At 43.4% G+C, this 24,379-nt stretch overlaps 1 protein-coding gene across 3 annotated transcripts; it reads left to right on the top strand.

Moving 5' to 3' along the window:
- The first annotated feature begins 476 nt into the window (after positions 1-476).
- sox13 (SRY-box transcription factor 13) lies at positions 477-24,379 on the top strand. 3 transcript variants are annotated; one of them, XM_028997713.1, is made up of 15 exons: positions 477-780; positions 3,536-3,656; positions 12,182-12,392; positions 12,695-12,803; positions 13,056-13,142; positions 15,125-15,297; positions 16,104-16,172; positions 16,510-16,624; positions 18,248-18,318; positions 18,488-18,647; positions 19,763-19,881; positions 20,571-20,682; positions 20,904-21,071; positions 22,215-22,431; positions 22,998-24,379. In XM_028997713.1, exons 3-15 carry the CDS (start codon positions 12,183-12,185, stop codon positions 23,272-23,274), a joined length of 1,887 nt encoding a protein of 628 aa, XP_028853546.1. In that variant the 5' UTR covers positions 477-780; positions 3,536-3,656; position 12,182; the 3' UTR covers positions 23,275-24,379. The 3 variants fall into 3 exon arrangements, with proteins under 3 accessions (XP_028853546.1, XP_028853547.1, XP_028853545.1); XM_028997714.1 differs by lacking the exon at positions 3,536-3,656 and having other exon boundaries at positions 478-780; positions 16,513-16,624; XM_028997712.1 differs by lacking the exon at positions 3,536-3,656 and having other exon boundaries at positions 478-780.

Below are 24,379 nucleotides of genomic sequence, written 5' to 3'. Positions count from 1 at the left end.
CTTCACAGCTCTTTTGTTAATTGTTGTCTGCCCGGCACTCACTTCCTGCTGGGCCTCAGCACAAAGGCAGGAACAGAGGGGATTAGGAATGGCACATCGGCTTTGGGCTCTCACCCCGCGAGGCAGTGGCTCGCTGCGCGGGCGCAGTGGGTGGCGAAGTGACAGAAAAAGAGACGTAAAAACACGGGCCTTAACACTTTGATGGCCCGAGCGCTTGGCTGCGTACCTGTGTCGAACCCGCATACCTGTCAAGTCCTGAACAATCCCCCGTGGGACCCTGAAAAACAATGCCAGTTAATGTCTGGAAAGTTTAATAGTGAAAAATGACCAGTGCAGCAAACTTTATTGTTTTCAGTAGTTTGAGTAGCTCTGCATGGAGATTATTATAATAATTTTTTTAATGAATGATTTTTTTTAATTAAATGCATGGTTGCATGACGTTTTTTAAAAGACCCCCGGCTTGGTAGAAAACAGCAGTTGTCGCTTGTCACAGCTCCACCATATTTCCCCGCCACTGGAGTCCTTTCCCTTTAAGAGGGAGGCGAACGACAGGAGGCTGAAAATGTTGGAAACAAAACAGCCAAAAGTCATTCGCGGAGCAGCGAGCGGCGGGCGCCGCGGAGGGACGTGAGCGCGGAGCGAGGGCAGCACCACAGCCTGCTTCCGTCCGAGGACACCGAGCGTCCGGGGGGGGCTGCATGCGGCCCAGCGAGCGGCCGGCGGCCAGCGGGAAGCCTGAACTTTCTTTTCGGGGGGCAGCGCGGCTCCGCGTCCGGGGTGGTGAGTCCATTCAGCGCCGAACTCACGCCGCTTACCTCAGGGACGTCGGTTACGTTCTTTCTTATTTACGTCAGGCACGTTAGTCACATCGCGAACTTTTGTTATTGTAGTAACGTGACCTACGTCGGTGACGTCATCCAGGTCCGTAATCACGCTTAACTTTAGTTCGCCACATATATTACTTACATTACTATGTCTAGTAAAGTTCGGCGTTGTTGTCCTACTTTCTTACTCCATGTTGCCCACTTGCCAATGGTAATAACGCATAATAATGTGTGTGTGTGTGTGTATATATATATATATCTCCAACTTGATAACTGTTGGCAATCAAACTCAGGAGCCATGTGCGGTAAAACGAGAGTGAGAGCGGGGCAGAGGCACATCTGACAGCGGCTGTCACCGCTCGACAGGCGGCCTGTGCGGCCTGCCATCACACTGCTCCGCTCTTCTGTATTTTACTCTGTATTTTTTTTTTTTTTTTTTTTTCTTCGTCCGCGTACACCACCATTCAAAATATGTGGGGTTATTTGAAAATGGCATCGTTTTTCCGTCAGAAAAAGTGACCAGGTCTCCTGACGTGAAACCAGTTTTATTGTTTCTTTCATCCTTTTTTTTTAAATTCTGTGATCAAAGATCAAAGATGTGAATAATCAATGATGCTTTTAAAGTGACAGACACAGCATCCCTCCGTTGGAACTCTAACTGTTGCTGCTGATAAGCCTCTCTGTATTTCTGCAGATGTTCCAGTCATTAACAGCTACCATGGTCATTTATATCTGGACAGGATTGTCCGAATGTTATTTTAAACTTTTGAACAGTAATGTGTTGTTGTTGTCATTTTGTCACATGCGCTCCTGCAATTACCTGCTGTTTCTGAAAAATGATCCCATGTCAAATAAAGATTTTAAAAATAGCTTAAAGCAGATCCTTTGTGACTCTTAATACCAAGTAGTAAAAGAGATCCTGTCACTGACGGTAAAAGCTCTCGTCTCAGTCTTCATTTCAGGTTGTAATAAATCTGATCAGAATATTTCTATCGGAGCCGCTGAAGAACGTGTCTGATGTGTTTCAGGGCCCGATTCAGAGATCCAGTCCATCATTTGGTTGCAGTTTTAGTCTTAGCAATTTGAGCATTGACCATATGAAATGTACGTTTCTGGCATTTATCAGCAATTTACAGTAGTGACCGGGACAGTCTCCCTGGAAACACTCTGTGTTAAGTGCTGTACTGTTGTTGGTACTGTTGGTGAGGGAAATTGTACCATCATGTCTAAAGATATTGTTCTGATAGCCTAGTGCCATTGGCTGATGCAAAATAAAAATAAAAATGAAACAAATAATGTCACCAGTTTGTCACTTTGTTGTCCATAAAAAGAATTTTCTGCGCTAGTGGACGTTGAAAGGATGGTGGTTTTGATGGCTGTGGGTCAGGTGAGGAGTGTGGGTGGCATCACTTGGCAAGAATCGTCCCAGTCGAATTTCCCGCAGGTGACAGTCGGCTCTGCCGCTCCCAGCGTGTCGACAGCTCATTAGAAGGGACGTTTGGCAAAGTGTCTGCCCGTGTTTGGCTGTCTGAACACAAAGCTGTCTGTCAGCAGGGAGTCGCTGACCTTTTCCTCGGCCTCTCTCTCCTTTCTCCACGTGGCTGCTCGCCTTTTGCCGTCTTCATTTGGAAACTTCTCGTTTAGCCTGTGCTGTTAATTTTTTGGAAGAAACCGGCCCGAACGGGGAACCTGGCGATGTAAATGAAGAGGTCGGGGGGTGGGGGGGTCCGCTGACAGTCAAAAAGCCTCTTCCTTTCATACGGCTGTCAGAGGAAGACATGAGGCGTGTTGGAGTTTGCATTCTGTAGCTGGTGTCACCAAACTTTCATTCCACATGTTGTGCGGCACAATAGTGTTTCTTTTTTTGTGACTTTCGTCTTTGATCCTGTCAGTCTTGTGTAAAGATGGCCTTTTGCACCGCAAACATGGAAACAAAAGGGCAAGACATTGGCTTCCTTTCTCGCCAGCCATGTCCATTTTCTCTTGGTGTTCCTACCCGGGCCTTTTCACCGCCGCACAATAATGCTGCTCTGTTTGTGTTCTGAGGGAGAAGAAAGGTGCGGATGATGCACAGTTCACGTCTAGCCCTTTGTTAGCTTAGCTTGATGGTTTGAAGAACAGCCGTAACATTTGACCTCTATCTCAGGAACGGAAGAAAAAAAAACGCAGCCTACAGAAAGGTAAATTGGCTGAGATGTGAAGAAAGATGTCTGGCCTGCTGTTCACACAATGCATCACGGTGATATGACCGTCACTATTCACTATTAAATTACAAAATGGAATGAGTTCACTTGCAGCTTCACGGTGAACCAGGAATCCAGTTTGGTTGTTTCATTTCACTTCTCTAACTTTGACATTGTGTGGATCCGGACAGGACTTGTTTCCAGTGTGCCATTTGGTGCAACAATGCTCTATAAAGTGTTTTTCCCCCTGGAGTTTGCCTGAGGAGCAGGGCTGTGAAGGACCTTCTCTTTAGCCTTATGTCTGATGTAACCCCCCCAACCATCGGTTAATCGGTTTTCAGATTTGAATATTAATAACAGCATTCATTTCTAATAATGGTGTTGTGGTTCTGCATATTTAGTATTGCTACGATAGTTGATTTCTCATGATCTAAGATTTGTTCATTAATTCTTTTTTTTTTTTTTATGGTCCTCTTGCCACGTACCCCCTTTTTCTTACCACGGTGTTGTATACGAATGCGACCACAGCGGAAACTCTGCCTCCCATAAGAATGGAGCTCCGACTTACTGATGCAGATACTGTTAAGAGAGGAGAACAAACAAGAGGCGAGTGTTGAACAATTCTCATTTTCTGAGTACACAAGATAAGGTAAGGCGCTTCCCATTGAAGTCAAGTTTACAAAATTTGTGTGTAAATTCTAATAATTAATAATTAATAATTAATAATTGTAATTATTCAGTGTATATCTCTTATCCTGTATATAGATTCTTACATTTTTAGAATGAGGAACTCCAAATTGAATTGCATTTCATTGGGACTGCTTAAAATTTCTTATTTGAAAAGTTTTTATATTTTGACATAACAGCAAATAACAGATTAATTTTGTACAGTATAGCCAGTAAATTATTTATTTCCAATGAAGAAAGCTAGGGAAACATTAATCTGTCGAAACAAGAAAGAACGGGAACTGATCTCTTCAAATAATACCTCTATTCAAAATCGCCAAACATGTTTGATTCCAAGTGAAAAAAAGAACAAAAGGCAGGCAGCCCAGTTTGTACACATTTACATTTCTCCAACTGCACAGACATTTACTCTGCAGCTTGTTTCAACAAGGTGTGGTCGCATGTCAGAATGCAAGCTGCAACAGGGTAAAAAGATGATCCAGGTCACACGTTCTATTTCATATACAGTACTTTACAAACCATTATGCAAATGTCTTCAGTTAATTTAGCTTGTGTTATGTATGCTCCAATCAAATAGGACATGCATTACTTTAACATTCAAAACAAAAAGGCGCTACATTATCGATAATTAATTGGTATTGAATGCAAATCATCAACATGTCAAATAATTTAGCTATGAAAATGGCAAAACTCAATGGAAAATATTTTATCTGTCAATTTCTAATCTCGTAATGGACTATTGCGAGATTCATTAGTGTCTTCTAATGTGCTTCTCTGGGAAAAATTCTGAACTTTGTCTCAATTTTCTTTAGTAAAATAAAATAATATTATATATGTATTTTGATATAGCATTAGATAATATAAGTTTATTATACAAAAAAGTATATTGTATTCTATAATTGTGTATTAGATTTTTGTTTTAGTGGCACCATCCACAAGAAATTTGAATAATTTACACTTATTATAACGCACAGCAGCCTGTGTTCACCGAACAAATCCGTAAACACTGTGGACACTTTTACGGCGCTCAATCCTCATTTGCGTTCTTCTTATTATTCTTTGATCAGAAAAATCTGAATAATTTATGACATTTTTGTAATTTGTATTTTTTACATTCAGGATGTGTGTTAGTGGATTTTTTTAAATGATATAACTTCAAAAAAAATGTACGTAAAAAAAAAAAAAAAAGTTCCCTTATGTTTTATGCTTTTAAATATTTTTTTTCCGTTGCTCTCTTGCTGTCATGATACAGTTACCACTTTCCTCAGTGGGTGAAAAACAACTAATCACTTGACATGTTGCCCACCCCTCTGATTGCAGGCGGTGGGGACGCAGTATAAAATGTCCTGTTCAGGAGTGTCAGCTGCACCTTGGGGTGGCTTTGGCCTTATAATAATGTTGCTTCCTTGCTGCTCTTACGTGGCACTTGGTGTTCTGTGCAGAACAGGACATTTTTGGCTTTGTTTGCATCGTTTCATTTACATTATGAAAAATGGCTCACCACTATCACCAGTGTAAACTGCCATTCCACCAGTTTTTTCCTTCTTTGTCCTGCTTTCTCTGCTCAGCATCACTCTGCACCTGTTACTTTCATCTCCAGTAAACCGACCACAGAAACCAGAGCATCATAACCAGAGCGCTGGGCTCTCGTCTTGCATAACTATTATTAAGCTGGCAGGAAGCTGGCATTCAGAGCACATGCACAGGCGTCCTCGTAGCTGCGGAGAGGAAGGCGGGCTCTGCTGGCTGAGGAGCACAGAAGAGCCATCTCTCTCTCTCTCTCTCTTTTTTTTTTAAACATAATAACACATTTTTATCAAAGACCATCCACCTTCTTCCCCCTATCAGATCTTCTCAAACTTTTACTGAGGTAGAGAGGCTGGTGCTCTACGGCCAGCATCTGATGGTGCTACATGCACGTGTGTGAGCAGGCAAAAGCCCTCAGACTTTTGAAAGCAGCAATAAAAATCAGCCAAAGACTTCCTACAGTTCTAGATCTTTTCCTGTATCTATTGATTAGCAGCACAGAGGGTTTCAGAATAACTTCCTCTGACAGTGTAGTCTTTTTTTAATGCGTTGTAAATACATAAATAAACATATATATCTCAAGAGGTGTGAACTTGAGGTTCAGAAAGCCACTGGAACTTCACACTTCTCCTCATAGCATAAAAACATACAGAGAAAGGCCTGAGCATAATGAAAAGGTGCTGATGACTGCTGCTGTATAAATGACATCAGAATATTTTTAACAATCATTGAATAAGAATGACAGAAACCCTAATAATTGCAGATTTGTGGAACCACAAACTGAGTACAGTACTTAATACAGGAAATCCTTACAATGCAGTAACTGTGCAAGAATGGCAGTCTGCACAGATGGTGGTGCACTTTAATAGAGTTTGTTACAAAGTTTGGACACACCTTCTTGTTCAACGTTTTACACTGGTAAATTCCCACTGAAAGAATCAAAACTATGAATGAACACATGTGGAGTTATTTACTTTTGGCCTGTACTATAAATCTAGCAATACAGGTAAGAAGAACTGACATGGACTACAAAGCACTGATGGACAGGAGCATCTGCTAAATGGCGTAAATGTGATTTATTGATTGACATTCAATCATCTTATCAATCAGCTCCATGTTATTGTCAGCTTGGAGTTTTCTTAGCAGTACAGTTTCGTTACCCCTGTACCCCACCGAAGGGGGTGCAGTGTAGATCTGATGTATGTAAAAAAAAAAAAACATGGCGCCCGGGGAGCAGTGTGTGGGGAAGGTGCTTTGCTCAGTGGCACCTCAATGGCACCTTGGTGTATCGGGATTCGAACCGGCAGCCTTCTGATTACGGGGCCGCTTCCTTAACCGCTTGGCCACCACTGCCCCATACAGCCCCCTGTGATGTACCCATAGTACCATAGTGGAAAGGGGGTGTTTCTATTCATGTTGCCTGCTTTTAAAGCAGGTAAGGACTGTGAAGTACTGTGGACTACACAGATATCGGCCTCGGTCCGTCAGTCTCTCACACTGCTGTTTCCCCTGGCATGTATCCTGTGTAGTGGGGTGCAGTAGTTCTCGCAGTAAAGGGCAGTTTGCAGAATGTCCTGAAAAAGGTTTGATCGTCACGATCTTATTTGACCTATTCGTCTGTTTTTTTCCGTTTTTTTTTTCCGCCTACATGCCACTGCTCTTTCTTTCCTTGTGGTAACGTGGTGGTGGAAAGACATTGGAATTTCCATTGCTGGGAAGTGCGTGTATTGTTTCCTTTAAGTAAAAGCTTGACATGACATGATATTTCAAATGGTTTTAAATTGTGGTCATGTGACATTGTGACTAGGAAGATCTTTATTTTGAGGGGTCACAGGGTGAAATTGAAGCAGGTAACTTGGTTAGCTGGTTAGCTTGTTCTTTAATGAGCTGAGTGAAATCCCTCACCCCCCCACCCCCCACCCCCCCCCTCCTGTGCTGCTCTCTCTCGTCTTTGAGATCAATACCGGTACCAGCCAGTGGCTTTAGAATTACCTGTTGTGCTCCTCCATGGTAACAAAAGGGGATGGCCTGGGTTGTCATGGAAACAACAGCTGTCATGGCCTTTTGGTCCTTTCACCCCATCCCTTCTTTTTTGTTCTATGTTTTTTAAGGACAGGCATTATCATGATCCAACCCTTTTCATACACACACACACACACACACACACACACACTCACTCAGTGACCCTCTCTGAATCCAGATTGGATATTTAAAGTGTGCCAGGAGAGATCTTGGGGGGGGAAGGCCTTGCACATTTTCATGTCTTTTCCCCCTTTTGTTTTTCTTTGCCTAGAGGAGTGTTTGTGTGTGTGTGTGTGTGTGTGTGGTGGGGGTGAATGAAGGGAAAGGGCTCTTCACAAACATCTTTTATTCCTCTTCTCTTGTTATATTTTCTTTATTCTGAGTGCGCTTTGTGCCTTGCACTTCTTTCACTCGTCCCTCTTATGTTGCAGATAAATACCACAGTAGCCTTTTGCTGGGCAGCACAATAACAGGACTGTTTTAGGCCCGGAGAGCTGGGATGAAAGAGGCTGCTTTTTAACCTGCGTCTCTGAAAAGCGCCGAGCGAGGGAGGTGAAGGGGGCGGTAATAAAGAGCAGGCCTTCCTCCCCCTCCCCTGCTATTTATTTAGTTTGGAGGAAGAGCACATCGTCCTGTTTATGTCTGATGGGGGTGATGTCTGGTGGAGGGCAGAGGGGGGTTTTGCCCCAGAACTGCATCTGACATCTCCCACCTGCAGATGTCCCGGTTCAGGATTGGAGGATCTAGTTGGCTATGATCCCTGGCAAGCCCCGTCCGTCACGATGGATGCACTCATGTCGCCGCCGCTGTCTAGGACTCGCAGATCCCGGTTCATTTGCATCATGTTGACCTTCCTGCCTGCAGAGAGTGCGCCGACGGGCACAGGGGACCGCCTGGGACTGTCCCCAGTAAGGAAGTGGAAGAGGAGAGGCAGAACAGGGCCATTATCACCTGGAAAGAAAATGTTCCGCCGCTGTTGTGTGTCAACGTTCAAAATAACATAAAACAGCACGCTTTTGTCCAAACACACACACAACCTTATCTGCTTAACTCATTGGCGCCCCACACAAGCCCATTGAAACGGAATCAGGCATTCATGACTTTTATTTTGTAAACATGTCTTTTAAACCCCAGTTATATTCTAATTGAATTGAATTTGACTTTTATCAGCCAATGATTATGTATTTTACATTCAGGGTTTATTGGCACTAAAATATTTCCTTGCACTACGTAATCATTTACAGCATTTATCAGACGCCCTTATCCAGAGCGACTTACAATCAGTAGTTATAGGGGGACTGTCCCCCCCCTGGAGACACTCAGGGTTAAGTGTCTTGCTCAGGGACACGATGGTAGGATTTGAACCTGGGTCTTCTGGTTCATAGGCAAGTGTGTTACCCACTAGGCCACTACCACCTGATCACAGTAATCACAGTAGTCAATCCTGTTACGTCAGATGAATTATCAGTTTTCTTTTTACTTTGTGACATACTCCTTTGTCCTTGCACATGATTAAAAGAGCACTGAAGATTATATTGTAGATCTACATTATGCAGGCCCAGCACTTTTATGTTTATTATTAGTCAGTGATAATTATGTACATTTCTGACATAGGTGGTGCAAGTTTAATGTGTGTGGCATGTGTCTGTATCTTGATGTTTTGTGTGTGTGTGTGTGTGTGTGTGTATTTAGGAGCAGGTAAGGAAGATCAGTTTATTATGACACTGGTGTCAACATCATGCAAATGCATAAAATTGTGTTCTGCTTTAAAAAAAAACAAGTCTCTTAAACCTCTTTGTGTTGACGATATGCCTCCGTTATCAGGGATGTAAAGCTGTGGGCACGGGGTCTTGGGTGATGACCACATTTTATGCAAATTCTGCTTTTGTATGTTTAGGTGAAATGCCATCAGAGTAGAAGATCTGGACACTTTCACCTGGTGTGTGTGTGCGGTGCGGAGCGCTGCACACTTTGTTGTTTTTATTTCTCTCCATTTTAAAACGAAGGCACTTTTTGTCTGGCATCAGCACAGGTAAGTGGCAGTCGGCTAGAAATTCGATCTGCCGCAGGCGACCCCCAACCCCGGAGCCTGGGAAGCAGAAGCAGGTGACGGGGACTCCTGTCAGGCTTCCTAATCCCGTGCTGGGGAAGCCCAGAGATGTTCTCTCTGTTGGAACATGTCAAATCGCTCCGCTTACCTGGTGTTTCGGACCCCTGGAGGTGTGTGTCTGTGGTTTTTCTTCTCCTTTCACGTATTGATTCAACGCCTTTTCCGTGGCACGTCGACTCTCCTGTGCTCATTAATCCTGCTGCCAGCTTCGTTCTTGACAACCTTGATCAGTTTTTGTTCTTGAGTCATTGTTTGCACTGGGGCAGTGTTCAGTGTTCGGAAACTACATGGAAGATGAATAACGGCTATAGCTTCCACAAAAGAAGACAAAAGTGAGACAACACACACACACAAGCATTCGCATGGGCTGTGCCCTTGAGCGACAAGTGGAGAGTGCATGTTACAACTTGTAACTGAAGGTTTTGTTGTGAGCAGCGGTGGCTGCCGTGGGAAGTGTTGGATTTCAAAGACGCTTTATCTCTCCGATGGTGAGAACCTGCTGAAGCTGTATCACCCGTCCCCTCCCACCGGGTGGGCCACAGAAACAGGACGGTCACTCCGACTTCTCCCCGACAGAGCTGTCTGTGCCCATGGCATGGTGTGACACTTTTCGAATCGGAAGCTGCTCTTTTCATTTGTGATTTTAGTCCACTTGGCTGGTTGATGTTGTCCAGACTTGGAACCATTTTTTAAAGAAGGAAATTGTTTAAAAAAAACAAAACAACTGGGTAATTTGATAGCCATTTACATTACATTTACATTCAAGGCATTTGGCAGACGCTCTTATCCAGAGCGACTTACAACGTGCTTGTAAGTCGACAACGATAGCCAAGTTTGAACTGTTTTTGAACAGTTTTCTGTGATTGGTTGTCCAATCTGAGACCATTGTGACCATTGTAGAGCATGAAAGGACCTGGTCTTCAGTTGGTCAGAGTTGCACAGAGCGGGTCCACCTGCTGCATTGACTGGTGTGAGTGCGGATGTGTTTTTGTGGAAGATGACTGTGTTTGGCACGCCGAGGGGGTGGGGTGGGGGGGACCAGCACCCTGACCCTGTATCCAGCACAGACAGGTCCTCAGCACATTCTGCAGACTTTTTTCAGCTGCCAAGCTTCCTGCTGCCCGATTGCTTTTGTCCATTTCATTCCCCATTGTTCGCACTTCCTTTGTTCCCCCTGAGCAACAATGGGTTTCTCTTCTCTTTTTTTCCTCCAAGTTCTTATGCACACAAACACACCAAGTGAGTGAAATACACACAGAAAATGACATTGTTAGTGTGCATGTGTGGGTCTGCATGAGCAAAAAAGTTTTTAATGTTTTTAATATTGTTCAATCTAACCTTCATTTTAAAGGAATTTTTACATTTACATTTACAGCATTTATCAGACGCCCTTATCCAGAGCGACTTACAATCAGTATTACAGGGACAGTCTCCCTGGAGCAATTTAGGGTTAAGTGTCTTGCTCAGGGACACAATGGTAGTAAGTGGGATTCGAACCCGGGTCTTCTGGTTCATAGGCAAGTGTGTTACCCACTAGGCTACTACCACCCTACCAATTTTTGCCTTTTCATATAAAATATTCTAATATTATTCAGCCCATAAGAGTGGTAGAGTGGCCAAGGAAGCGACCCCATAATCAGAGGAGCCACCGCTGAGGTGCCACTGAGCAAGGCACCGTCTCCGGGCACCTGTCATGGCTGCCCACTCCTTACTAAGGGTGACTGTTAAATGCAGAGGACACATTTCGTTGTGTCACCGTCTGCTGTGCTGCAGTGTTACAATGGCCATCCTTAAATGACGGGGCACACAACAAAATTTGTCCTCTGCATTTAACCATCACCCTTAGTGAGAAGTGGGCAGCCATGACAGGTGCCCGGGGAGCAGTGTGTGGGGACGGTGCTTTGCTCAGTGGCACCTCAGCGGGTCGGGATTCGAACCGGCAACCTTCTGATTATGGGGCCGCTTCCTTAACTGCTAGGCCACCACTGTCCCATAAATAGCGACATAGGTTGTGAGTTCAAATCATGGCTCCGGCTTTGTGTGTCCAGAGATTGCAGGCTCTTTTTTTCACCAGACAACACAATCGGTGTTGCCGTATAAACTTTGACTTTTAAATCATCTTACAGCTGAATTGCCCATGTTTTTAGCATAACTGACCCGGCATTACAGATTATTTCCTGTGTTCTTTAAAAGGTGACAGTGATGCTTATTTAAATATACTATGCCTTCCATTTCTATGGAAATTATTCATTTGTTTTGGAGTTTCTTCTCATCCGTCTTTGCCGCCCCTTTGCTCTTATGATGGATCTGAATTGCAGACTCGGCTCACCACCTGAACCCTTAAGGTTCCAGATCCTCTGGAGAGCCCTTCAGGGTGTTTCTCATCGACTCTGGCGCTGTACTGAAAGGCCTGTTTTCAATGGCCTCTGTCTGGGACTGTCACTCACAATGCCTCCCTTGTTCCACATGCAAAGCAGATCACTGCTGGTCCAAATCAAAACCCTTAGCCAGGATGCGCTCTCTGCCAACACATACCATGCTCTTGTTAAAAGATACGGTCATTGCAGTGCCATTGATACGTGAGAGGATTGTGATTGGAAAGGATTTAGTTGTTCTTTGAACTGTTTGTCATTTCAAAATGAGACCAGTGTTAATTATAGGATAGGAAGTTTCTTCATCACACTATAATGTGTGAATGAGTCATTAAGTGTCATCAGGAGACAGAGACTTCATTATATTTCTTTGATTAGCAGGTCTTATGAATTGTTGCCAAACTCAGCTGTTTTTTTTTGCAATTTTTATTTCTTCACCCGTCCCTTTTATTACAGAATGTGTGAGGCCAGCCCACCAGCAGTCAATCTCCATGACAACAGCAATGTGGCCATGGTGGGCATCAGTGTGAAGCAGGAGGAGGAATCCAGCGTAGAGGGTGGGGCCATGGGTGTGGGGAAGGAAGCTCCGCAGTCTTCCCCTCAAAACGATTGGGTGATGCCTCTTCCCGCAGAGCGGAGCACCACTGACCGTTCCCAGCCCACCTTGGTATGACTGACTAGATCTTACATCACAAGAGTCACAAGATCAAAAATGTAATGGGGACTGAATACTTAATTACATTATAAATACATACATAATTCTATAAACAACAGAAATAATTTCACTTTACCTAATGAGTCACACTTTTTGTGCTGTGCTGAAGCAATAAGCATGTGTGTTTTCTTAGTTATAACTTAATTTATAATGATTTTTATTGTATATGTGGCTCTTGATTTAAAATGAAACAGTTTTAAATGTTTTTGTGTCAGAGAAGGATGGCAGAGAAATGGTCTCTATATTTTCCTCAGGATGGTTTCCCCCAAAAGGACCAGCAGCCTGTTTCAAGCCCCAGCAGCCAAGACCAGGGGCTGAACAGGAGCTATAGCCAACCGGATGCCCAGCCGAAAGTCAGCGAAGGTGGGCAGCCCAACATGCATCCATCCCTCCCTCAAAAATTCACACAAAGAAGCATGAGCTCAGAATCTACATCCTTGATTAAGGGCATGTGGGTTTACATTCATTCAGAATTTTCATGTAGGTTTTAGTTATATATACAAGGTGTTAGTCTCCATTGATTATTCTTTTTGCCTTTTTACCAAAACTACTTTAGAATGGGCCATAGAAGCACAAACACCAACACAAATTAACTTCTGGATTTGATCTCCATAGTGATGCCAACCATAGAGAAGCTGCTAAGTACAGACTGGAGGGAGAAGCTCCTGGGTAAAGGCAGCCATGGCAGCAGCAGCCTAAGAGGTGAGCAGCCCTCCCCGTCCACCCAGCACCCCAAAGCCATTTGCCAGTGTTTATTCAACCGTCATCTCCAGCACAAAGAGCAAGGAATATTACATTATTTTATATTTGTAGACATTAGAAATTTCATACAATATACATATATTGATTATTGATCAGCACTGTCATTTAGCTGTCTTTTCATGCTTTCAGAGAGTAGTATTAAGGCCCTTTTGTAAGACGTGTATGCCTAGCTATGCCTCACCTAGTGGTACTTCCTCATACAACAGTTAAAGCAGTTCTCAAGTTCTTTAACATTGGTCCCAAAGGGCACTCATCCTGCATATTCCAATACACCTTATTTAGCCTCTCTGCCTGTTCCCTCCCAGGTCTTGAACTGAATCAGGTCTACTGGAACTGGTTGGAGAACAATGAGTTGAATTTACATGAATCTCTTGACATTTGTCAGACGCAGATTAAACTTTAAAACAATTTTCATATTCCATATTTACAGTTGAGGCCAAAATTATTCTGCCCATTGTTGGCAGAATTGATAATCAATTATTCACCAGTGCTATTAAGTAGCTTTGGTACATTTTGTAATTTAATACACATTTTTAGGCTAGCTTTTTTATCAAATATATAAAAAAATGGGGTGGTTCAAAACACACCTACAGTAATGAACCAATCAGCTTTGAAACCACACATGCGCAGTCAGTTGGCTTCCTAACAACATTCAATCAGCATTAAAAGACTGCAAGGAACAGTGCACCTGAACACATGAGAGGGAACGACTGTTACTCACCATTCCAGAGACTAAGGAAATGTGTCTGGAGCTCAGAAAGAAGATAGTAGAGGCTCATGCTAAGGGGGAAGCTACACTGCCATCTCCAAGCCATTCACAGTGTGGATGTTGCTTATGTTTGAGAACGTCCACCCCAGGAACACAGGTCCCACAGGTAAACATGGTGGTAGGAGCATCATGGTGTGGGAACCTTGTTCGGGTGCATGGCATCATGAAAAAGAAAATGCTGTTGACATTTTGAGGGGAAAATATTTCGATTGCAACAATCTGCTCATAGTCTAGGCTCAGGTTGTCTAGGCTCAGTTCATTAGTTCATCCAAAACCAGGATCTTGGAGTGACCCTCACAGAACCCAGACCCCAATCCTACTGAGAATCTGTGTCTCATGCTCAAAGTGAATGTCCATGCTGGGAAACCATGCAATTTGGACCAGCCAGAGCAATTTGGGCCAAAAACCTTCATCAGACCAGTGTCAACCTTGTAAAGTCTCTAAGAAGTTGGTGTCACTTGTGGATCAGAATGATTTATTATTAATGGCCAGGAAGCTAATAATTTTGGATGTCTAATTTTTGTTTCAACTCAGCGTATCAATAAAATATCCTAATTAAACAGTGTACACTGTTATTAATATAGTGTTTGGCTCCAGACACTTGTTGTTAATGGTCAATGGTGGCCTAGAGGGGCAGTGGTGCCTAGCGGTTAAGGAAGTGGCCCCGTAATCAGAAGGTTGCCGGTTTGAATCTCAATCCGCCAAGGTGCGTCTGAGGTGCCACTGAGCAAAGCACCGTCCCCACACACTGCTCCCTGGGCACCTGTCATGGCTTCCCACTGCTTACTCACACAAGTGACAATCACTTCACCACTTTATTTTCATGGAGAAATCAAGATTGTTGTCTAAATTGTGGTGGTGGTGGTGGTGGGGGGGGGGGGGGGGGGGGGGTAATTATTTTATTCAAGGAAATCCTTAACTTTAGCTAGAAGCTATTGATTGGCTTGTTGTAAGTAACCCTGATTTTAGAAGGGCGTACCTTGGACTATATGTATCATGGTCTTTACATGAAGCTTTTCAGCATATGTAAATATGTTTTGATCTTTTTTTTTTTTGCCTTTTTAAATATTTTGTCAAAAGGGCAATCGATTGATTACCTTATACCTCCATTATAGTCTGTGATCCTTCATGAACATATAAACATGTGTCCCAGGAACACCCGAGAGCCTGGCAGAGAAGGAACTCCAGCTTCTCCTGATGATCAACCAGCTCTCCGGCCTGCGGGAGCAGCTCCTGGGCGCCCACTCGGAGCAGAGGAACATGGCCGCTCTGTTGCTGGAGAAGCAGCAGCAGCAGATGGAGCTGGCCCGGCAGCAGCAAGAGCAGGTCAGGACCAGGCCAGTTTAGGTCTTAATGGGCAGACAAGGAAACAGCCCTGAATTAGCTTGGGAATTTCACAAATAAAAAGGTGAGAAATAAAGTGAAGAGAAGTTGACTTTATTGTCAGGTTAGACAGTACATAGTGAAGCAAAATAATGTTTCTCCGGAACGTGGTGCTACATGTAACGTTTAAACAAAGTTACACACTGCCATAAAGTGCATGTGTGCGACACAAACTGGGCTACATAAAGTGCAAACAGGGGACACAGGTATTGCAAGAGTAACAAAATTAGAGTAATAAGAAAATTAGTGGAAGATTAAAAAAAAATCTATATATACATCTATAAAAAAATCTATATATTATTTGTCAAACCCTATGTAAGAGAAAGCAATAAAATGTCATGCCAGTTTCTTGTGATTTACAGCCAAGACAAGTAACTCTGAAGTGGAATTATATCAAAGACTTGATCTCTCAATTCCTCTTTGATTCCTATGCTCAGCTTTTCTGCATCTGGAACATTACTGCACTTAATATTTCTTTATACCATTTATTTCATGGAATTTCATGGGCCACAGGAATGACGTTGAGGACTTCTCAGTTTTGGTGAACGCTGCAGCATAGTTCACGTATTTGATTCAGCCCAGGTGTGGTGTGGTGGGGTGGTTGATTCTTCCAACGTCAGCAGAGATATCTGACCAGCCATGTCTGCACAGCTGCTCCGTCCCTTGTGTATTAAATATATGTGAAACTTGCGTTCCTGGTATTTCTCCATGTTTGGATTGAAATGGTGTTCTTTTATTTTGTTCCTCAGATTGCCAAGCAGCAGCAGCAGCTGATCCAGCAGCAGCATAAGATAAACCTCCTTCAGCAGCAGATTCAGGTAAGAGTCAGATCTCTTTTTATTTTCCAAATGATAAGAAATCCTTTAATTAAACCGTGCTCGTCAAAGAGGATTTTGTACAGGAGCTGATGATTTAGTTAATGGTTAAATAACATGTCCATGCTCTTGCTGCTGAGCTTTGAAGCAATGCACATATTGCCAGTACGTTGTTATTATTATTATTATCATTATTATTATTGCTTTTTAAACAGGACAGTGTAATTGAGGGGGGTTGTGCAAACTTCTTAATTGTTCTGTATGTGGGATATGAGTAGTAGGAGGAGGTGTGAACCCCACACCGGTGAAGCTGCTGATGATGGAGCTTGCTGTGCTTCAGCAGGTGAACATGCCCTACGTGATGATCCCTGCGTTCCACCACAACGCTCCGCCCGTGCCAGTCACCTCAGAGACCCAGATGGGGCTGCCGCTCCAGCCCATTCCCTGCAAGCCATGTGAGTTCTCCTGAACATTCCTTGGATGGGAGTGGATGTCGTGTCTGTTCAGCATGCACGCAGTATACTGTTGGGCTATATTGCTCACAACTCCTTTTTAGAACCATTTTGTAAAATTATTAAGAAGTGTGTCATTGCTGGAGTTTCAGAATATCCATGTCTGTATTTTATAAACCACCTGTACCTTTATATCTGTGTTGTTTTCAGAATGTCTTCATACTCCATTTCCCTCCCTTTTCTCTTGTTGTACTGCCCCTTGCTGACATGGTCTCTGCAGTAGACATCTCAGGACCATGCCCACTGCCAAAACACACAGGATTTTTATTCAAGAGCTCTGATTGGTGAACTTGTGAATCCAACAATTGTGAAAACTCCCTGCATGCTTTAAAAAGCACAGCTGAAATATCCCCTTTACTAGGGGTGGGCGATATGTAGAATAAATGTCATGTACCACAGATTGTTGCACTTGTGATGTAGAGAAATGACTATAATGTGACCAAGTTATTGTTATTGTTAAACAGACAGCGTACTTTGCTTTTGAGGTTCACTTCTGTGCGTGACCACTCTGCTCCCTCGCCCAGAAGTGATCCCCATGAAAGTTAGATCAGTTTAGGGTTTATTCACTTTCACTCGCTTGCGGGAAACCGATTCTATAAACCAGGCTGGACACATTTTACAAAAAGAGGACATGTCCATGGAAAAAGAGGACATCTGGTCACCCTACATAAGGACACTGCCTTATTGATATTTTTTTGCTGATAAAGCACCACCGGAGAGGAAGGTGGCCGATCAGTTAATAAATGTGAGTTACTTCTCCACAACCGCAGATCTGTGGTCCAGCAGAACCTGCCAACCTTATCTTTATTACACTCTGGTTTGAATTAAAATCATTGACTATGTTAAACTTTAGTTACATTCATTATATTAATACATTTTATACAAGAAAGGGCTGAACTTATCATGTAAAGAGTGATTTAGAGGAAATTTCAAGATATCAGGATGTATTACGATATTATTTTTAGGCCATATCACACAATCCTACCCACTACATGAAAATACAAATATTCCGATGGTAGACATCATCTGAAGGACCATGCGAGGAGCTCTGTTGTCCTTTCTAACTGGGTTTTGCCAAGTTTGTTTTCCTCTTTGTTTTTAATCTTATTTTTAATGTTTTATTTCAGTTTTATGCTATTCAGTGAATGGTTACAAAAGTTGGATCTCTTTTCAGCTGGACTTGTTCCTTCCCTTTTTTCCAGCTTTTAAAAGAAAAAAGTTGTCATTCTGATGGTACAAGGTTGCGGTGTTTTTCCTCTCTTTTGACCTTACACAAGAGTGGTGGGGGTTGGACGGATGGATGGGTGGAAGACGGAGTTAATTGAATGAACGTGCTGCTTTCTTCCATTAGATCTTGCGGACAGGCACTGACTCATAGGGCTTGTTACGCCTTTTCCTGGATCACAGTCCATTTCAGGGCCTTTCATTAAACGATTCTGTGAATTCTGGATTGAACATCTGTGCACGTTATATAAAAAAAAAAATAAAAAATGTATGTGTTTGCAGGACATTATTTAAACAAGCTTTTTACTTTTTCTCTTTTTTTATGAACGTTCATGTCTGCAGTGGAATATCCCATGCCTCTCCTCCCCCACACCACTGCTGTCAAGAGGCCTTGCGGATCAGTCTTCCGACAGGTACCATCTTTCTTTTAGATTTACTGCTTATTCACCATTGTTTTTTGGGGGGATTTGGATGTGATTTGTTTTTATTTTTCACGCCCTGCCTCATATTTCAGATTTATGACACATTCTCATGCAGAGAATCACACGCTGCTTCTTGCATTCATTCTTTGTTTGGTCGTAGGAAACTAGTCAGCCTCTGAACCTCACGTCCAAGCCAAAGGGGCTGGATACGGTGAAGACCCCAAGCCCCCAGGCCTTGGAACTGGCCTCGAGTCATCTGTCAGGTGCCTACCGACCCCGAGACCTGCCCCACAGCCCCTCACGACCAGTGATCAATCTGGGTATGTTGGCCCTGTACCCCTGTATCCCAGATATACCATGGACAGACCTGGTAAAGAGGATCTGCAGTAACTCTGTTCATTAACTAAACTAAATTTCTCCTTTAAGAAAAGACATAAGCTTATGAATAGAGCATGACTAGAACCAGAGATGTTGTAGAACTGTTGTGTTTCATGCCTTGTTTTTAATGCATGGGGAGAATTTCAGGATAAAGCACACCACATGTTTGGTTATATTACTTAGTCATTCAGTTGTTGTTGGCAAATTGTATTAAAGGACTGTATGAAATGAAACTTCATAAAATACATGAAAATTAAGTTTGTCTTTCAACAAATTCACAGAAGTGTTCTAAAGACACTTTGATTCAACTGCAAATAAATGCATTTTTATATAAAAAGTTTTTTTTTTTTTAATGAATCAAAATCAAAAGGGTCGGACAGGGGTTATATGTAAATATGTGCAATGCTATATGGAGTTACGCGTGAAAATAATACATCTGTTCTGATGCTGCCTTGTGCATGCTGACAGCTCCTAATTGACCAGAAGTAAGGAGTCATGATGTGCATGTTGTAGCCATGGAAACACAACCTACATTTTCCATTTGTTTTCAGTTCTAATAAAATAATGGCTTGAAGCACATCAAGTTCAATTTCAACTCTACAACAGGTTTGATCTGTCCAACTATGAGTGAATTCCCATTCTGTCACTTGATTATATGCATCAGCAGTAAAAGGTATCACAGTAAAACTAAAACCCATTTCCAGGAAGACTCTAGGTCTAGTACCCACCTGACTTCAAGCTGAGATTTTAGTCTGGAGTGATTTGGTCCTCGACCAATACTGAACTCAATACTGTTCTGTTTGGCTGAAAACAGCAGTTCCTGAGAAATAATAATGTAATAATGTGGTTTGTCAAAGTCGAACACCTGTGTGTGTCGACACTTCTGCGTGACCGTCATTTCCTGCAAGAAATGACTGCTGCTGTCAGCACCCAAAAAACCGGTCCCCTTCTTCAGACCTCAGGGCAAAGGATTGATAAGAGATTGTCTTTCTTTCCTTTCTTTGTTTCTTCCACTTATCATGACACATGAGCCCCGAGTCTCTCTGTCTGTCTGCAGGCTACTTGGGAGAGGGCGATGATGTGACCCAGGCAATCCATGAGGCCCAGCAGCTGCTGAGAGCCCAGGGCCACACAGGGCGTGAGAGGGACCGTGAGAGGGACAGCAGTGCCAGGCTGGTGAGTCAGTGTCTTAAAAAACCTGGCATGGAGAGAGACTCTACTCCTTGAATGCACCTGGACTTGGCTGTTTGTCACCGCCGCCGCCCCTCAGTCTGTCTTGAAATCCAAGACCAGTGCCACCAACATTAATACCGGGACCCTGTGAGCAACATAGGCACAACTGTGCTGGAATTATCCCGGCGGGTGACACAATTCAGAGGTCAAGGTCGCATTGAGGTCAGATATAGGCTTACAACAGGTTACATCTTCTAGAGAAGAGATCTGACCAAGAACAGCTGCTGCTTAGCCTCCACACACACACACACACACACACACACACACACACACACACACACACACACGGCTTGAGTGTCTTGTGTCCTTCTTCAGATTCTGTCTCACAGCCTTTGGCAACTGCACTTCTTTTTCACAGCTTTCAAATTAGAAGCCCAAAAATATGACTGCAATGTTCTCAGCATTTGTCGTGACCTTTGTTCCAAACCTGTTCTCTTTGTTCCCCACGGCATTCAGAACAAATCAAAGGATGTTTTTTTTTTCTGTTGCATTGTTTGACTCTTTTATTGTTTGAGAGCTTCCAACTTTTTGCAGAATGTTTCAGTCATTTTGAAACAGGTTTATGTCAATTCTTAAATTTTTTTTAAATGTCTTTCACTGAGATTTATGCCACTTTATCCACTCCTGTTCAGAGTGACTACAAGGACCGGGCTCGCACCGAGCGCCTGTCCCACGCAGACAGGACTGACACTGACAGCCAGGTCCCCCGACCTGCAGAGGATCACATGAGCAGCGACTCCGAAGGTACAATCTGCAGAGCTGCATTCAAGAAACGTGGCGGAGGGGCAGACAATTGTAGATCAATTGATATTGTGGCATTTGAGTCAGTAACCAGTAACCAAAACCGGAGATGTGGCCACACATTTAATCAGCACATGATGACTTGTTATCCAGTCATGGCTGTTAAATTAGATGTTGCTTTTACCAGCACAAGACCTGATGTTCTTATGTGTTGCCACCCACAGGGACGATGTCCATTCAAGGCTTGGGGGGCTTCTCTGAGGCTCGAACCACCTCTTCAGGCCACATCAAGAGGCCCATGAACGCCTTCATGGTGTGGGCCAAAGACGAACGCCGGCGCATCCTGCAGGCCTTCCCAGACATGCACAACTCCAGCATCAGCAAGATCCTGGGTGAGAAGGTGGACCAGGCTGCTGCATCCATCAATTACTGTATCGTCCATCAGGAAAAGCTCAAATACAACAACAACATTTATTTCTTATATAACCCAAAATCACATACGGTAGTTCTCAATGGGCTTTGACAAGCCCTACAGTTGACACCCCCCACACTTGACCTGTCTGTGCTTAACAGGGGAACTGTGTGATAAACTGACACTCTGTCTGGGACTTTAACAGAAGGCCAGAGAAAACAGATGTGTTTTCAGTTTAGATTTAAATACATTTTCAAATAAGATAAAATCATGAAATACACATGATGTAGGCAAAAAAAAAAAAAACAGGTTCCAATTGGTCGAAGAATATGTTGGCCTACACTAATTTACACTGAAATTCCCATTAGTGGTCTGTATGAGTGGTATAGTACCACTCAAAAGTTTCCACAGACCCACCCAAAAATCAAAGCAAGCAGCTCCTATGTTGAGAACTTGTTGGCTGTTTTTCCACCACTCATGATCGTAATCTTCTCATGAAGCTGCTTAAGATGATGACAGTAGTCATCATGAAGGCGAAGGGAGACGACTGAACCATCTGACAAGAACTTTTTTCTCTTGCTGTCCGTTCCATTTAATTTAGCTTGACTTCTTCACTTTTTTTGAACAGCAGGCGGGTGTTCAGAGTGGGTATCGGGCGGGGCAACGTGTAAAATTTTTCTCTATTTCTGGGTGTGTCACCTGCCGCAGCCCTTGGCACAGCCCAGGGCATGAACTGACACCTGCCTCCCCCGGGCGACAGGAAGACAGCCCTCCCCCTCTTCCTCTGACAAAACACTGACATTCCTTTCCATTGTGGTCGTTCTTCGTACTCACGCCATCGACACCCTCCCCCTCTCTCTCTCTCGCTCGCTCGCTCTGCTAAAAACTTTCTTGCTGGCCAGTGTAGTACCGTCGGGCCTGTCCACCTGTTAGGAGGAATTCCTTCCTTGCTACCAGATCAGGTTCCTCACCAGGCCGTTGCTGGGGTTTCACTTTCTGCCTGGGAAACCTTCTTAACATGAACACATGTAGTGTTTACACGGTCAAGGTCAAGAACCACGCGGATCTGTTCCTTCAAGCTAAAATTAAACGTGCGTCGCCGTCCCTTTGTCTCCCTCTGCAGGCTCCCGGTGGAAGTCCATGTCCAATCAGGAGAAGCAGCCGTATTACGAGGAGCAGGCCCGGCTGAGCCGGCAGCACCTGGAGCGTTACCCCGACTACAAGTACAAGCCCCGGCCCAAGCGCACCTGCATCGTGGAGGGCCGGCGCCTGCGCGTCGGAGAGTACAAGGCCATGATGAAGAGTCGGCGACAGGGGACTCAGTCTGCCTACCCCAGCAGGTAACCATTCACCAGTCGTGGAACTGTAATTAAAGAATTTGACTAGTGTTACGTCTGATAGTGGACTGTTCATACGTTGACACCGTGGGCAGCTAGGGACTAAGGGTGGGGCTTGTTCACTAGTGTAAGGTCAAAAGTCTCCTGTGTCATTTTTGTCACAGAGATATTTTAATAAACAGTTAAATATGGAAAGTGCCAAAAGACCGAAAGCTCTCTTTTTAAAAATGATTTAATTTGCATCTGTCTATATTAGCAAACATCATGAATGGTCATGTTTCCTGTTTTGTATCTATTCTGAGGATTCATTTACTGTGGTAGAGAAAGAGGGAGCTGCTCTGTGATCTGTGAGCTGCTCTCTCCTGCAATTCTCGGACATTATGAAACTCAGACATGACCGTTCCCTTTTAAGAGATAGATGAGAACAATGCAGTAGACGCAGATACTATAGAAGTGACGGCAAGTGTTGCCATAGAGGGCAAAGGTCAACTAAGAACCAGACAACTTCTTTATTAAACATTTTACAAGCCAAGGGCCTCCTCATTGATATTTCCTCTTCTTTCCGACAGCCAATCAGAGCAGCAGCTTCACTATGCTGCCGGCACCGGTGACAGCCAATACCCTACCACACCGGTATCCATGACAACTCTGTCTCTACACCCTGCCCTCCTGGAGCATTACCTCCCCCGGAGCATGGAGACCCCCAAGGGCTGTGAAGGAGCAAAGGCCAGCATGGAGAAGCACGAGGGCCCCGGCACGCCGGCACAGAGGCAGCCCTACAGTGAGGGCGAGGAGAGCGACGGGGGCGAGCGCAGCGAGGGGGAGCTGGTGGTGCTCACTGACTGAGGAGATACTCTACTTTTATTAAAGCACTGTGTGAAGCAGCCCAGGCCTATTTAGCAGAAGTACAATCCCGAGGTTCGAGAAGGAATGCCTCGCTCTTTCAATATGTCAGCATGGGAAGCAGCAAAAGGAACACCTGCACCCACACTCTCATACAGAAGCCAGCGGTTTTGTGCAGTTCTCAATTTCCAGGTGAGGATGGGATGATGTGGTACAAGACCTCAAACATCACAAGAGTTCCCGTGTGTAACCTGTTGTTCTTTTATTCATGTTCATAGTTTTGACATCAGCGGTATGCTGCAGTTTTCATGAACACAGCCTATAGTAGCTTCAAGTTTTCAGCTTTTTAATTTTTTTTTCTTCTAAATATAATCCAATTTGAATAGAATTTGGACCTGCTATCAAATGAGGATGTTCAACAGGGAGCTCTTCCATTTTTCCTCTTTATCTCCTGATCTGAGTTAATGGTTTGAGAATCGGTCAGTTATAATTCAGTGTATATTACAAACACCTCCAGCTAATATGAGTTCTGTTTGTTGAGAAGATCAGCCCCTATTGATCATAATTTGTGCTGCCTGAAGTTGAGAATGAGAATGTGACACTTGATGTTGATATGCAAATTGTGTCACACAGGGCCCACCAAAAAGTGCCCTGAAAAATTTGTTATTGTCATTTGCGCTTAAGTGTGTGTGTGTGTGTGTGTGTGTTTTCTCGTGATCACTGAAGGGGCAACAGCCTGCTCCTCTCTTTGTAAATGTGAATTTAGGATTAGTTACCTGTTTGAGTGACATAAAAGACTAACAGCCAGATGTAGGTATGCAGATGCAGAGATGCTGTAATGCATACAAAACATTAAAAATACTTAAAAAATGTAATAAAAAATAAAATTAAATACAATTTCAAAATCTTTCAGATGTAAAATCAGGTTATAAAAAGCTGAAAACTGTTGTAGCACCTGCTGTTGTAAATAACAGAAATAGACTTTATTTTGTTTATAAGAATGTAATTTAAAGGTTGTACATTTTATGTTCCACCATCCCAAAAAAAAGTTTTGTGCTTTTGTTTTTTCGAAATATAATAATAATAATAAAAACGTTGTACATTTGCA

This window comes from Denticeps clupeoides, chromosome 12, assembly GCF_900700375.1.
Source record: "Denticeps clupeoides chromosome 12, fDenClu1.1, whole genome shotgun sequence".
NCBI classification, from domain to species: Eukaryota; Metazoa; Chordata; class Actinopteri; order Clupeiformes; family Denticipitidae; genus Denticeps; species Denticeps clupeoides.
The sequence above is the reverse complement of the archived record's forward strand: the minus strand, read 5'-3'. Positions and strand labels throughout refer to the sequence as shown.